Source organism: Trachypithecus francoisi, unplaced genomic scaffold (genome assembly GCF_009764315.1).
Source record: "Trachypithecus francoisi isolate TF-2019V2 unplaced genomic scaffold, Tfra_2.0 Lachesis_group5, whole genome shotgun sequence".
Lineage (NCBI taxonomy): Eukaryota > Metazoa > Chordata > Mammalia > Primates > Cercopithecidae > Trachypithecus > Trachypithecus francoisi.
The window spans coordinates 72,237,772-72,253,536 of NW_022681470.1; the positions used below are offsets into that span (position 1 = coordinate 72,237,772).

Below are 15,765 nucleotides of genomic sequence, written 5' to 3' on the forward strand. Positions count from 1 at the left end.
TTTTAAATATTATAATATATATGATATAATATAGTAGAGCATAATACATTTCTAATTCATAAGTAATATGCAATACTTTGCCTTTTATCACTGTGGGTGATGAATCAAAGGCATTTAGAGACCACTGGTGCAGATAAACAGGCAGTGCTCAGGTGTCTCTGTGTATGTGGCTGAATGTAGGAATTCAGCATTTAGTACTTTCTCTACAGGAAGTGATCTCCCAGAAAATTGTAACTTCATATTTATTTATGTAGAGAACATGTTTTAGTGACTGGTTACCTTAGTGACTGGTATCTGTCTGCTCCTTCCTGATGGCGCTTTCTGTTCTCTCTCAGTGCTCAGTGTTCTGGGGCTAAAAAGGACTTGGGAGGTCACAGAATCTGTAGACACTTTTATTTGTCATATGAGTAAGCAGATCTCTGTTGCTAAGAGTAGCAAGTGCAGAGTAATTCTTCCTAAAAGGTGAGAAGAGAGAAAGGAAATTATTTTGCAAAGTGTTATTTACTTAATTTTATTTTATCTTTTTATTTTTATTTGTTGAGACAGAGTCTCACTCTGTAGCCCAGGCTGGAGTGCAGTGGCGTGATTGTGGCTCACTGCAGCCTCAACATTCTGGGCTCAAGTAATCCTCTTGCCTCAGCCTCCCAAGTTGCTGGGACCACAGGCACATGCCACCATACCCAGCTAATTTTCTGGGTTTTTTTGTAGAGATGGGGTTTCTCCTTGTTGCCCATGCTTGTCTTGAGCTCCTGGGCTCAAGCGAACTTTCTGCCTTGGCCTCCCAAATTGCTGGGATTTTAAAATCATCAGTAATGATATATGATCAAATTTGTAGAGATAAGTTAAAGTTAATGGCAAAATTGTATGTGAGAATTAGTGTTGATTTCCTATGTTCTGTTTCCTAATTTTTGTCATTTGATTTTTCATTTGACTGGAAGTCTGGGGTGATAAGTTGTTAAGTCATGCTTGCTAGCTAAATAAGCTTTTCTCTTTCTTCATTAAAATCTAAGAAGTCTTATTAATTATAATAAGAAGTCTTATTAATTATACAGTAATGTATGAATGCTTGCTTTTTTACAACTTGTCTTCTTATACGAAAACCCAAGACTTAAAAAAACAAAACAAAACAAAACAAAAAAACAAAAAAACAAAAACCATAAAGTGTTAGTTGGTGATTCTTCAAAATTAGAGAAAAGTGAAATAATTAATTAATTATATAAACCCTTAGGATCTATACCTTAAAGGGGTCATACAAGCCAGTGAATTCATTTCCATAGCTTGTTTAGAAGCTGCCCAGTGAAGTCCTTAAAAGCACTCCTTTTCAGAATTAGTTAAGCCCAGGAATTTGAGGTTGCAGTGAACTATGATTAAGCTACTGCTGTCTAGCCTGGGTGACAGAGCAAGACCCTGTCTCAATTTTTTTTTTTTTAATAGGAAACAAAGAAAAAAAATACTCCTTTCCATAAACCTGAGGTTAATATTTTGTAAGGGTAATGTGAAAGAGTGAAAAAGCCAGAGAAGAATTTACAATTTCACAAAGCAGTGTCCTCACATTACCTAGTTTTCTAATAAAATCCAAAAGTTCTAGGCAAAAATCCAGATGTTCTAAGAAATCCTCATGGTTAATATTATGAAAACACATATTCCATCTGAGCATGAGTTTATTGAACTATCCAAATACATCATCATGGAATTCTGATCAGTGAAATTTAGTATATTTGGTTAAATAATGAAATTTTCTTCATCACACATGTAGTTTTGAATGCTTACTAGATCAGTTAGGCTTCAGCTTATCAGCCGGTGCTCCCTCATATAGAGGTATAATACAATTTGGGACTTCCCCAGGTAAAATTTTTCCTCTTCTGGCGTATTTACCTTTACTACATTTTTATAGTTTTTCACAGTGTTATAATCATTTGCCATCACATTCTTTACTTAGGAAGGACATATTTGTATGTCTCATATTAAGGACTCAGTTTTCTTGGAATTACATCTTCAAAGTCATTATTGGAAATGTAATTTTTAGTAACCAAACTGTTTGCTTTCCTGTATAACCGAAATTATGACTCATTCAGTGGAGTGCTCAGGGCTTGCTCAATTTAAGAGAATTTTATCATGAAAACATAAATATCTTTAAAAACCGTGGCATGTTTCTCCCTGCAACCCTCAAGCAGTTAGTTCAAGTAGAGATCCTCTAGAAAACAGCACCTTGTGTTGACTAAGAGTTTTGCAACCATGTCAAAGGCCAGGTATTAAATTTGCTATTGTTGAGTTGATAACTGAGTAGAAATTTGCCAGGAATTTAACAGATAACAAGGAAAGTACCTGATAAAGAGTGAGATCTGTTGAAGAGCGATCATTACCACCATCACAATGGCTCAGAAAAATTGCTTTGTTTGGAAAAGGAGGGTTTGTGTGACTGCTAGGGAGATGTTTTATATTCATTGATCATTTGTTTGTTTAGGTGTTTAATGGACACATATTGTATATTAGATACTGTGTTTAGCACTTCGTGACAATAATTGTTCTAGTTCCTGTTCCTGTGAGACAGAATACATGAAATCCAGGAGCAACAATTAAATACGGAATCTTTTTCTCTTCCTGGTATTTGCTCTGTTTTATAATACAGGAAAATTCTGTAAAGGGTTTAGTCACTCCCTGATTTAACTCGTGACTCTCAGAGAACTCACAACAGAAATAATGGCCATCTGCATGATTAAATAAGTGGAATTTGACCCAAATGGTTTAGAAGTCTTAGGGACTGTGAACAAACTAAAAAGTTCCTTAACTTTTAGGGTTCAGAATGGATATATAGAAGTATTGTAAAAACATGTGGAGAAAATATTGAGGAGAAAAGTATTCAGTAATGGATAATTACAGCTTCGTGGGGCAGGAAGTAAATTGTACTACATTCCGTGAAAAATATTGCAAATTGTTCTAGATTGAGATTTAAAGACAATTTCTAAGAATAACAATTCGGTATACCTATATACTGTTCCATCTTTGTAAACGATGAGTGAGTGATGTCATGTGTTGGTTTTTCTTTCTTTATGATCATCAGACGGCTGCTCTTTTCATGGCAGTTTTCCCAGTTTAAGAACAAGTACCTAGAGGGACATGGACAACTTCTCGAATGCTGAAATTTCAAATCCCCAAATACAAGTTCAAATATCACCTTTGTTGGCATTCTGGTTTTCTGACTCAATGGCATATGAAAAGTTTGGTTTAGTAGGTAAGCTGTTGTTTAATACTGAAGTCATATTTCCATTTGTTAAAAAGAAAATAGGATTTATAACATTATTAAAAGGGGTTCTGAGTCCTTAAAGCAGTGAGAAACACCTTATTCAGTTAAATTACTTACCAACAAAATAAGATATACTAAAACAGAAATTAAGATTTTCCCTCCTTCCTATTAAGACGGGATAGCTTTAATTAATAAAAGTAAAGTCAAACAAACCCCCCAAAATTAAAATCCATGTTTGATATTTAAGCTAAAATAATTATAGGCCGGTTTAAAGGAATGACTCCCATTTTCTTTAAAATGGAGTTATTTATCTATGTTTATATTCTATAACAGATATGCCATTTTAGAAAATCAGAAGAGATGTATGGAACTGATAACCTTAGTCTGGAGTGGCTTGGTTATTCTTTAAAACCAAGATATATCTTTTTTTTTCTTTACAAATACTTTGTGATTCAGAAAAAAAATCACAGAGAAAGAAAATTATATTTAAGGGAGAGGGATGTTGTATGCCCAAGTTCTTTAGCACAAAAAATGGCCGATGGCTGAGAGCTGCTGGAGAGAGGACAGAGCAAGGTAAGGAGGCCCTTGGTGGAATGGTGCTTGTCTTCAGACCCACATGGTTTCTAGGTGAGAACCTTGAGGAGAAGAGGCATGCCTTGTCCAATTTAGTGTTTCCTGCCTTAGCTAAGTACTTCCCAGGCAATATGAGCAAAACAGGTTGGTGGATAAATGATAAGAAGGACAGTAGCTGAAATCATAGATGACATGGACCACTGGGTTCAATGAAGGAGCCTGTGTTTTGGAACTATTCAGACACCTGTGTTGAACTCTAGCTCTGCTACCCCTTTCTTGAGTGGTCTGCCATATGTTATTTTCTCTGCTGATATTATGACATCTGTATTTTAAAGTGGGATACTTACTGTTGGGATTTCAAGGAGCCAGTACAAACTGGTCTTGCATTCCTGAGTTCCAAAACAGACCATGAGAGTGATGGCAATTGGATCATCAGCTTTATTGCTGCAAAAGGAAGTTGGCAATGTGACTTAATTCTGTGACCACATGGTCTTACTAATAGCCCTGCCCAAAGTCAATGGAAGTGTGAAACATGAGAATGGAACTCCCCTCAACACCTACCCATAGGGCGTTAGGATGAAATGATTTCGTTTATGGAGGTAATCGGTAAGTCTTCCTTTTCATCCCACTCTTCCAATCTGATTTTGAATATTCTGTAAATCAGTGGAAATGAGCATATTAACTAGGTTAGGCAGGGTTTACAGGGCCAATTTTTTTTTTTAAGTCTTCTAGGGGCCGGGTGTGGCAGCTCACGCCTATAATCCCAGTACTTTGGGAGGCCAAGGCAGGCAAATCACTTGAGGTTAGGAGTTCGAGACCAGCCTTGCCAACATGGTGAAACCCTGTCTCTACTAAAAATACAAAAATCAGCCAGCGTGGTGGCAAGTGCCGTATTCCCAGCTCCTCGGGAAGCTGAGGCAGGAGAATTGCTTAAATCCAGGGGGTGGAAGTTGCAGTGAACCGAAATGCACCACTGCACTCTTGTCTGGGTGACAGATTGAGACTGCATCTCAAAAAAAAAAAAAAAAATGTATCCTACGAGATGCCTGCCATGGCCTCATGGGTTGTTCTGTCGCCTATTCAATGATTCTTTGGAGCCATCTAGGGCTTTCTTAATGCTGGGTAGAGGGACTGTTTCCAGCAAATGTTTAGGAAACCTGCTTTGTGGAGATAATGGTTCCCTAGCAATAATACCAGCCTGAACTTTCCTGAGCTATATTTTTTGTAGTTTAATCTACTAGATTGGATTAGGCTCTGACTGAGTTCCTTACACAAGCATTAAGGACAAGAGATCTAGAGAGAGATCGCACCATCTAAAAGAAGTTGTCATATATCATATAAGAATGTCAGGATGAGTAGACTTATTTTAACTACTTGGAAAAGTTTATAAGATTCCCAAAACCTTTATACCTCCACACCTCTTTGTTATTTTTATTACCAACTGTATACTGTCCTATTATGATTAGCCAGAAAGTTCTTATTATGGAAAGGATTTATGTGCACGTTTTTAGTGACAATAAAGAAAAAAAAAAAGCAGTGGAGTGAATATTTCTGCCAGGTCAGTGGGGACTTAGGAGGGGAGAGTAGGCTGTAGCATCTTGTAGGCTGCATCTCAGAAGTCTGTGGAAAGAGTAAAAACAGAGCGTGGGAGACAGGGGCAGGAGCCCTGTCAATAATAAGTCAATAATAGAAATTACCCTAGGCTTTCTTAGTATGCCAGAGACAAATGAGTAGGTTTCCTGAACATAGCTAGATTGAAATTAATGCTTGTAAAAGTCAAGAAGTTTTTTAAAAAGTATTTCCTAATTTATTCCTAATTTAAAAATAAAACAATTTTTCTTAGCAAGTTATCCTGACATCACAGATACGTTAATTTGGATAAGATTCTTAGATGAAGTGAATTGATTAATGTGAAAATTAATTCATGAATCTTAGATATCAGCAAGTGAGTAGGATTTGGGAGTTGTTTGACAATATTTCTTATATATAGTATTCATTTTTCCTAAATCATCTGACTGCCAGTATTTCATCTTGAGAGTGGCAATTTAAAAAGGAAAAACATTTTTTCCCCTGGGCTTAGACTCCACTAAAACTTGTGGGTTGAACATTTTACCCAAATATAGACCTTTTAGTGATTAAGCTAATTTACTCTTTTCAAACTGTGACATCCTGTTTATAAGAAAGAAGACTTATAAAAAGTAATCTGAGCATGAACTAACTCTTCTAAAGTCAACATCTTAGTGAACTTATGTGTTAAGTGAGTCACAAATATTTGGATGAAGATTTTTTCTGGTTTTGAAAGAGAAAGTACTTGGGAAAAAATGTCATTTTGGTTTCATTGAAATGGAAACATTTGAAAAATGAAATTCACTGGTGAGCCTATCATGTAACAGGTTTACACACATATTTCTTAAATCAGTTCTGTGAAGTTTTAGAGCTGTATCCTCCATGGGCCAACTCTTAACCATCATGAGATGCATTTATAATTATTCCCAGAAATGAGTTTTTAATGTTGCACAAAGTAAAATTTTTATAATATTTGAAAGTAATATTATTCACTTTGTAAAATGTGTTCTTAAAATTACTTTTGTCCCAAAAGAAAGCTGAACGATGCCTATTCAAATTATTTACCTGACAGAAAAATGCTGTCTTTTTATTGACCTTTTATTATTTGAAAATGTCATCATGAGCAACTTAAAATTTAATTTCTCTACAATAATGTTATACTCAGTATTTTATACTTGATTTTAATATATAGTTGCAATTTATACTTGATTTTTAATATATAACTGCAACTTATTAGCAAATTTTAATTTCTCTACAATAATGTTATATTCAGTATTTTATACTTGATCTTTGATATACTTGCAATTTACTGGCTGAATTTTTGTGAATTGAGCAAATCCACGCTCTTTTAAGCACCTCCAGTCTCTATGCTGCAGGTTCTAAAATCCTTATCTTCTGCCCTGTTCTATTAAGTGTTAGATTTGCATTTAAGGATCTTTTTGGTTATTACCTCAAGCACTTCAAACCTGTCAGTTCTCAGTTTTAATTACTTTTTTTAAAAAAGTCAATCTTTCTTCCCTCATTCAGTTACAATATCACCAAAGACCCACAGTGTGGGTCTTTGGTCATCAGAGAGCTCTTCCTCTCACTTATCACAACAAGTAGTTGGCCATCAGTCCTTGATAATTCGGCCTGTAAAATGACTCTTCTTGCCATCTCTGCCCTAACTCAGACACAATAATTTCTTAGCTAATTCAGAACAAAAACTTCTCATGGGGCTTCCCTGTCAGTTCGTTCTTCTCTGCCACTGGATCTTTCTGTGGAGATAGTCAAACATGAATATATAGGACTTGTCTCCCTAGAGACTTTTACTTATTCTCCATTGAGTTAAGATGAAATCTTTACAATCTGATACAGCCTACTTTTTCTAGATTTCTCTCTTCTACTTATCTGCTCTTTGGTCAAATACATGTGGAGATTTATCCATGACTAAAAGTCATTTGACTATACTATATATTTTCCACACTGTGCTATTCCAAGTTTTGATCCTCATTACTTAAGACTCACTTTCCTATTCTTACTTTCCTTCTTCCAGAAGTAAAAATCATTTCTTCTATGTCCTTTCATATTACTTGTGTATTCTCTTTGTCATCACGCAATATACCTACCCCATTAAAGTTAACTGTCTATATGAGGATTTCTTGGTCTAAATTATGAATTTTTCAAGAGAGGTATTTGATTTCTTATTTGTGAAAATAAAAACAGTTTCACTGTTGGGACTTAATAAATGCCCCCATATTAATGGGGTACTGAACAAAGGGTGTGTTGAAATGAACCCAGATTCTCATAGGTATAGTTATTGTTCCAAGTGGATGGAGAAGTTCTTCAAGGATTAGAGTTAAAAAAAAAAAAAGAGACTTGCCAATTTTTTTTTTCTTGAGAGCTACGGTTTTATTTTATGACAGTCATGGGAATTTCTCAGAAAAGTCGGAGAGTGATGAATGGTAGTATTACCCTCAAATTTCTATTTGTTCTCATTCGAACCATCAAGTCATTGTCTCTGGCATTTGTTAGTGATTCATTGTACTGATGACTTTAAAATATGAACCATCACTAGAGTTGTTCACTTGCTGTTCAGTTTGGCATTAAGTTGATTAGCTAGCATGTATTTATTGGCAATGAGGTAAATATGCTAAGTTAAATGCACACCAACAAAAGTGTAATCGCTGTCTTCTATTTGTTAAAATAGAGGTGGAAAAAGAAACTTAGTACACATAGAATAATTAAGTACTAGACTGAGATGGATTATATAAATGTAAATGAAACATGAAGCAAGGAAAAATCATGATGATCTGAAGAAGCAATGAAAGGTTTCATTAAGAAAAACTTAACTTATTCTTGAAAAATAGGTAAGAATTATGTGAATGAAAATGAGAAATTCAAAATGAAGAAAATAATATAAGTCCATTGACAAGAATACTAGATTTCTGTGTTTTGCAAACCAAAATTTAGTTAGTAATTTTAGCAATACCTAGATTGTTTACTTTTAAGAATATGAAGTTATTTTGTTCTACTTTGCTTTGTCTCCAGGTGGATCTGATATTGAATATCTGGACTTCTATAAGCCTGTCGTGTGGTTCTGGATCCTTGTAGGGCTTGCTTACTTTGCTGCTGTCCTGAGCATGATTGGAGATTGGCTCCGAGTGATATCTAAAAAGACAAAAGAAGAGGTGAGAATTAAGAAGTGTGCAAAAACACTTCTATTTAGTTAATTTAATAAAGGTTATTTTAAATTATGTTTACGTTTACATTTAAAATATTTAAGCATTTTAAAATGTTAATATTTTCTATTTGGCATGAATTTGCTATATGAGACTATGAGCAAATATATGAGTTGTAATTTATTCAGTTAGAAAATGTTTCTATGCCAATTGCTGTCTCAGAACTGAGGGCAATTTCTAATGAAAAAGGATGCAACTAAAAACATTTTCTTTGTTATTTCTTTTTCTTTTGTTTTCTTTCTTTTGTTCTCAAGGGCACAAAATAAATTTTATTCTGTAAAGAAAAATATAATAGAAAATATTTGTATAAAGAAATCAGGAGCATGAAATAGTGAATGTTTTAAATAATGTGGAAGATTTTTTACCTTTAACTTATTTTATTTTTCTTATGTCTATATAAATTTGTACATACACATGTATATATATTCCAAAGCTGTATGAATTATGGCCGTTTTCCCTGTGTATAGATTTTAACAATTTTAAAAGTTGTCAATTTACTTATCTTGTACAACTATACTTATATAAGTGAACATTAGAATTTTGACTCATGAAATTTTGAAAATTTGAAATTTAAATATTGATTTTGAAATTCTATTGTTTGGAAATTACATTTTGATTTCATATTTACATATCCAGGATCACTATTAGTTTGAATGTGACAGGGTAATGTTTTATTATGAAATGTGTATTTCTTGCTTCTGGGTCTTAGTCAACTTTGCTAATTGTTTCAGAGAACAACAAATCTGTAAAACCTGTCCCTATAGTGTCTATTGCCTTCCTTTAACTATCTTTCCTAGTTAAACTATCCTTTAACTAGGCCACAGATATCAGTGTCAGACTCTTTGATAGCTACAAGCATGAATTCTTTAAGCATACACCCAAAAGAAATAGAATAAGGTAGAAAATGATGAAATTAACTTCCCTTTACAAATGTTTTCTTTGAAAATTATCAAGTCATGTAACTTTTTTGTTTTGTTTTGTTTTGTTTTTGAGATGAAGCCTCTCTTTGTTGTCCAGGCTGGAGTGCAGTGATATGATCTAAGCTCACTGCAACCTCTGCCTCCCAGGTTCAAGTGATTCTCCCACCTCAGCCTCCTGAGTGTCTGGGACTACAGGCTCGCACCACCATGCCTTGCTTTTTTTTTTTTTTTTTTTTGTATTTTTAGTAGAGACAGGGTTTCATCGTGTTGGCCGGGCTGGTCTAGAACTCTTGACCTTCAAGTGATCTGCCTGCCTCTGCCTCCCAAAGTGCCAGGGCTGCAGGCATGAGCCACCATGCCAGGCCAAGTCATATAATTTTTTATTCGTACCCAAGGTGCCTATGTGAACTAGCAAGAATGTAAATTATCCATACTTTACTTCGAGGATACCATATTTCCCAATTGGGAATTTACTTATTCAGTATGCATTAGTCTATATCTTAGTTGCATCATCAAATCAAAATATTTTTATTATAAACAAGTCAGTAAGACAATATGCTTGACACTATAATTTAAATTGCATGAAACGCCTTGCTTTGAATAGGACCTGTTCAATGGATTTGCCTCAACCTTAGGCTCCTTGTATGTGGTGTGCATGTGTGAGTGTGGTGTTTGTGGGGGCAGTAGGGGATGGGAGAGAGAGAGAGAAATATGATGGATGGTTATTCTTCATATGTACTTTATGTATATCCTGAGGTGCTAAGGGAAAAAGTGGAAATTATAGTTAGGGAATGTTTTGGATAACATAGCTAAAAAGAGAACTACTCAAACATCAAGCAATAATTTGGCTTTCAAATGAATTTGAAAACACAAGCACACAAGCATGTATTTCTTAAATAAAATAGATTTGAGCAGAACCTATTTCATACAGTCAGGTAGTTAGGAAAAGTATTGTTTTGCAATACACAAATGCACACGTATAATATTATAAATAAACTATGTATTATATACATACACACATACATACACACTTATATCTTAATGTTTTTGTGGTCCACAGTCTAAAAGTTTGAAAGCCACTAAGGCACAGATAGTACAGAGGGAAATTTTTATATCTTTATTAATTGATGATATTGGTATAAAATATCTGCTTAAATGTTTAAAACTTGTATTATTAAAAAACAGTGCTTTTTGTGACAGGACTAGCTGGGCCAAAGAATTAGCACACTTTTCCAGAGTAATGAGTGCTCTAGCTGTTAAAACAAAATATGACAGACTGGGTGGTATAACAACAGACTCTTTTTTTTTCCTCACAATTCTGGAAGCTAGAAGTCCAAGAAGGTGCTAGCAGGGTTAGTTTCTGGTGAGGTCTCTCTCCTAGACTTGCAGGTGGTGCCTTTCCACTGTATCCTCATATGGCCTTTTCTCTATGTGCATGCGTGAGAGAGAGAGCGAGAGATCATGTGAGCATGTATACTCTGGTATATTTTTCACTTCTTAAAAGGACACCAGTCCTATTGGATTAGGGCCCCACTTTCATGACCTCATTCAACCTTAATTACCTTCTTTAAAACCCTGTCTCCAAAGGCAATCACACTGGAGCTTAGGGCTTCAACATATGACTTTTGGGGAGACACGAATCAAGCCATAACACCATCTTTTCAAATAAATACAAATTTCTACATAACTGATTTATTCAAAATGAAAATCAAGACTGGGTGTGGTTGATTAAGTTTGAAATCCCAGCACTTTGGGAGGCTGAGGCGGGCAGATCTCCTGAGTCCAGTAGTTTAAGATCAGTCTGACCAACATGGTGAAACTTCATCTCTACTAAAAATACAAAAATTAGCTGGGCATGGGGGTGGGTGCCTGTAGTCCCACCTACTCAGAAGGGTGAGGCAGGGGAATCCTTTGAACCTGGGAGGCGAAGGTTTCAGTGAGCAGAGATGGCACTACTGCACTCCAGCCTGGGTAACAGAGCCAGACTCTGTCTCAAACAAACAAACAAACAAACAAAAAACAGGGTTGTGTGCCTGCTTATGAGTGATCTTCATGATTCTCAACTGAAAGTATGAGATGTAGCACTGTGTTTTCATGCTAAACATTGCAGGGCTTTTTTGTTTTGTTTTGTTTTTTGTTTTTTCTTACCACACATCTTTTGGCATCTACCTAATATTCTGGGTAGCATGTGCTGTCTGGTGTTTGCATCTACCGAAAGCTCACCTAAGTCAAGGCTACGACTAAAGCTTTAAGTGAACCATCCGAAGATGCAGCTGCTCTGGACAGGGGAGCCAGTTGAAATGGAGCTTTCAATTGGAATAGATATGTATATTTTCTGATTTATAATGTAATATAATGTAATTTAGGGAACTGCAAAATGGGGTCACGAATTCAACAGAGAATATGAAGAAAGACAGGGAAAGGCCCCTTATAATTTTCAAAATATCATTATGGCCAAAGTTTTTATGAACAGAATACTGTTAAAATTTCGAAAGCAATGGAAAATGATTATTATATAATTTTAGTTTTGCAATAACTCACTAAAGGTATAAATCAATAAAAGCCCACTAAATATAATCTAGTTGTCACCTCTGTGTAGATGAACCAATGCCAGGTGACTGCTCAATAGGTATTCCTTACTTTCCATGCCCAAGTCATTCCGGGCACTGTTAGTTTTAAAAACTCCCAAAGTGTTAAGAAACAACAAGGTTATTTCTAGTTTTCAGTTTTGATGAATAAAAACACTAAACATTTTTAATAACTGGGAATCTTCCTCACTAAAAAATTTAACTAGTACAAAGTATAAAAAATACAAAATTAAATATAGCTTCAAATTTTCCAAGTGATAATACTTGGACACATGCTTTCTCTGAATGAAAAGATTTTGGCTAATAACCCCAGTCTTATATTATTTTTTCAAAAACAAATCTGCTTAAACCATATTGGTTTAAGTATGAAAATATAGATCTAGTCATATGTGCCCTTATTCCATTTCTATTTTTTATGTTAAAACATATCGTTTCCAGCCAGGCGCTGTGGCTAACACCTGTAATCCCAGCACTTTGGGAGGCTGAGGTGGGCGGATCACCAGAGGTCAGGAGTTTGAGACCAGCCTGGCCAACATGGTGAAATCCTGTCTCTACTAAAAATACAAAAATTAGCTGGGCAGGGGGATGGGTGCCTGTAATCCCAGCTACTCCGGAGGCTGAGGCAGTAGAATCGCTTGGACCCGGGAAGGCGGAGGTTCCAGTGAGCCAAGATCATGCCACTGCACTCCAGCCTGGGTGACAGAGCAAGACTCCATCTTCAAAAAAATAAAAATAAAATGAAAAATAAAATAAATTATGTTTCCAGTGAAGAATAGTTTTAATGAAATTATGTTTTGTTTTCCATCAACATGCTGAAATAAAACATGGTCTAGCTAATCCATCTGAAATCTTTGAAGAGGAAATGATTTGTTGAAACATACTATATATTCAAAAGTGCCACATATAATTATAGTTGATCTGCATCAAGGAAAACAATAATGAGTGCAGTAATTTTCCAGTTTTCCACGGAAACATATGCATTTCTGTAAAAGTGTTTGTCTATTTTTTAAGCTCCAGTGGAGGGTAGGCACATGTTTAACAGAAAGAATTGGTAAGTCAACTTATCTTTTTTATGAAACTATGTACTATCTTCTGAGGAAATAATGTTTCCACTTATAAAATAAAGCTTATTTAGATATTCTGGATAATACAATAATACTGCTACCTGAGGGAGGCATAATAGAAATCAGATGTGACCACGAAACTCAGAAGGTAAAATCTGTGCTTGCTTAGGAAGAAAGCATGGAGCAGGGCATCGTTACTACACACAGGCATACCTCAGATTCCTACTGTTCACATTTCTTGAGCTTGAAAGGGCTTGTGATTTCTACATACTTCTGTCGATGCCCATGTGCCAGTGTTTGGGTGTTCCTGTGCACATACGAGATAAACACCACCATGGCCCACACCATAGCATGCTAGTGTTGTCGGGCCAGGTGGCACCATAGCTGGCCACAGTGAATTGATAGCCAGGCAATGCTTCTCTACCAATATAATTTCCTTAGTCTCTGAAGATGCTTATGCAAATAGAGGCTCTCACTTTAGTAAGCTGGCCTTGTATTGTATGAAAACTACACCCTTTGACTGGACAATGCTAGTGCCAAGAAGCCTTGAAAGACTGTCCCTGAATTTTTATTTCACCCCAATTTTGTGAAGGGGCCTGAGAATGTGAAAGAACATAGTTTTGTTTTGTTTTGCTAATTACCTGGTGGCAGCATTTGGCCTCCTCTAAATTTCACTCTGGTTGGCAATGACTCTTTCAGGAAAAGAGCTGGTACTTGGAGGCTCTTTGTCTTGGCCAGAGATGAGCAATTAAGAAACAGTTGCAGCCTGGGCCCCGGAAAGTTTGCAGTAGATCACTTTATCATTATTTCTTATGGGAGAAGTGCTTTCAATTTGCAAATGCCATTTGAATAGCTTAGACTTTATTCAGAAAACTTTAGGGAGCCATTGAAGGATTTTAAGTAAGTGGAATGAATGATGTTGGCAATGTTGAGGAAGATGATTTAGTTGCAAACAAAGCTAGATTCACGAAAATCAACTGGGAGAGTTACTGCAGGTATCCAGATACTATCAAATGAAGGGTCTAGGATAGCAGTGGGATAGAGATGAAAGTTCAGATTTCAAAAATATTTGGGGGATAAAAGGAAGATAATTTAGTGACCCATTAACTGTGCGCAAGGAAAAGAAAAGGAGAATGACATCCATAATTCTAACTTTGGATAGGATTACAGAATGCTGGAAAATGAGAGATTTTGCAAAAAATTGAAACAATGAGATAGTTTTATGTTGGACATGTTATGATTGCAGACGTAACAGACATCCAGATAGTTCAATTTTAGAAAATTGCCTCTGCATGCCTGGAATGTAGGGGAAATTAAAGCTGGGAAGACAGGGCCATCACTACCTGAGAGCTGTGAGTATAGATGAATTCACCTAATGAAGATTTGTAAAGTAAGTCAATAGTGGAGTTAAAAACAACGTGGAGTAATACCTTCACTTAAGGTGTGGGATGTGGAGACTATGGACTGTTTAGCAAACAACGTAGTTAAATAAATTGATTTGTGATTGGGTCTGTTGGAAAGGCAAAGACATCGAGGTTTTGAAGAGAGGAAGATGGTTACAGTGATTGATCATATTGACTAAAGAAAATGGTGAAGAAAATCCAAGGAAAGGCTAGCATAATAACATTAAACAGGTGAAAAAAGTAACTAGAATTCTCCATTAGGTTGTGCTCCTGATGCACCACTCTTATAGAAAACCATGTAAATCTTGTTCTCTGGCATGGGTGCAATACAGTAGCTATATCTTAAGATAGTTCCGGCCACATAAAACACAATTTCAAAGGGCAACAGCACAGTGTTTTTATGGAAATGGGAGCCCTTGGAGCATGACTAATATAAACCCTCGTGAATGGTGCCCTGGGGAATGGAGCCATGGCATGGAGACCAGTTAGGAATTAGAATTATTTAATGTCAAGTTCCCAAATTATTAATTCATTCAAAAACTGCTATTAAGTTCTTACTATGTGATGAGTGCTGTATTGGATGCTGGGAGTAACTCTTCACCTGTGGTAGTTTGAAGTCCATCTCTTTACTGGGAGGATTGCACAGGTGGTGTGTTTGCTTACTGATCTTTCTAATGCTTGCTTTTACTTTTCTTCCTCCAGTGCTGGAAAAAGGAGCTTTGACTAATAGGATTGATTGGAGAACACCTGTTAACATAGCCTGCTTTTACTTTTTTCTTTTCTTTTTCTTCTTCCCACCCTCCATCACTCCCTTCCTTTCTTCTTTGATCTTCAGACTATATGTCAGACTTTGTAATTATTGCTTTGATTTCTATGATATTGTAGGGCAGAGGGGGCAATACTGTTTGGTACAATTTTTCTGGCAGTGTTTCTTACTGTTATTGTTCTCTTACTGAGATATTCAAGTAGCTATAAATGACTACTTGAAATTGGACTATGGGCATAGTATTAATTGACCGTAAAACTTCTCAGGTTTATGTCTTACACATGTAACTCTTCTTTGGCTAAAGGATAAGAATAAAATAAAATAGAAGCAGGAAGGGTCATGATGGGCTATTCAAACTAAAGCATACATAAAGGGCCCATCTTCTCCCCATGGGGAGAGTGGTGCCCTTCACTATGTGAT

The 15,765-nt window shown here is 35.8% G+C and overlaps 1 protein-coding gene across 1 annotated transcript in view; it reads left to right on the forward strand.

Annotated features, from left to right (window-relative positions):
• Positions 1 to 15,765, forward strand: part of KCNK2 (potassium two pore domain channel subfamily K member 2) — a 149,559-nt gene that overhangs the window by 97,837 nt on the left and 35,957 nt on the right. Inside the window, exon 6 of the mRNA XM_033197409.1 lies at positions 8,414 to 8,553. Coding sequence (XP_033053300.1) covers positions 8,414 to 8,553 — 140 coding nt within the window. The remainder of the gene's footprint in view (positions 1 to 8,413; positions 8,554 to 15,765) is intronic.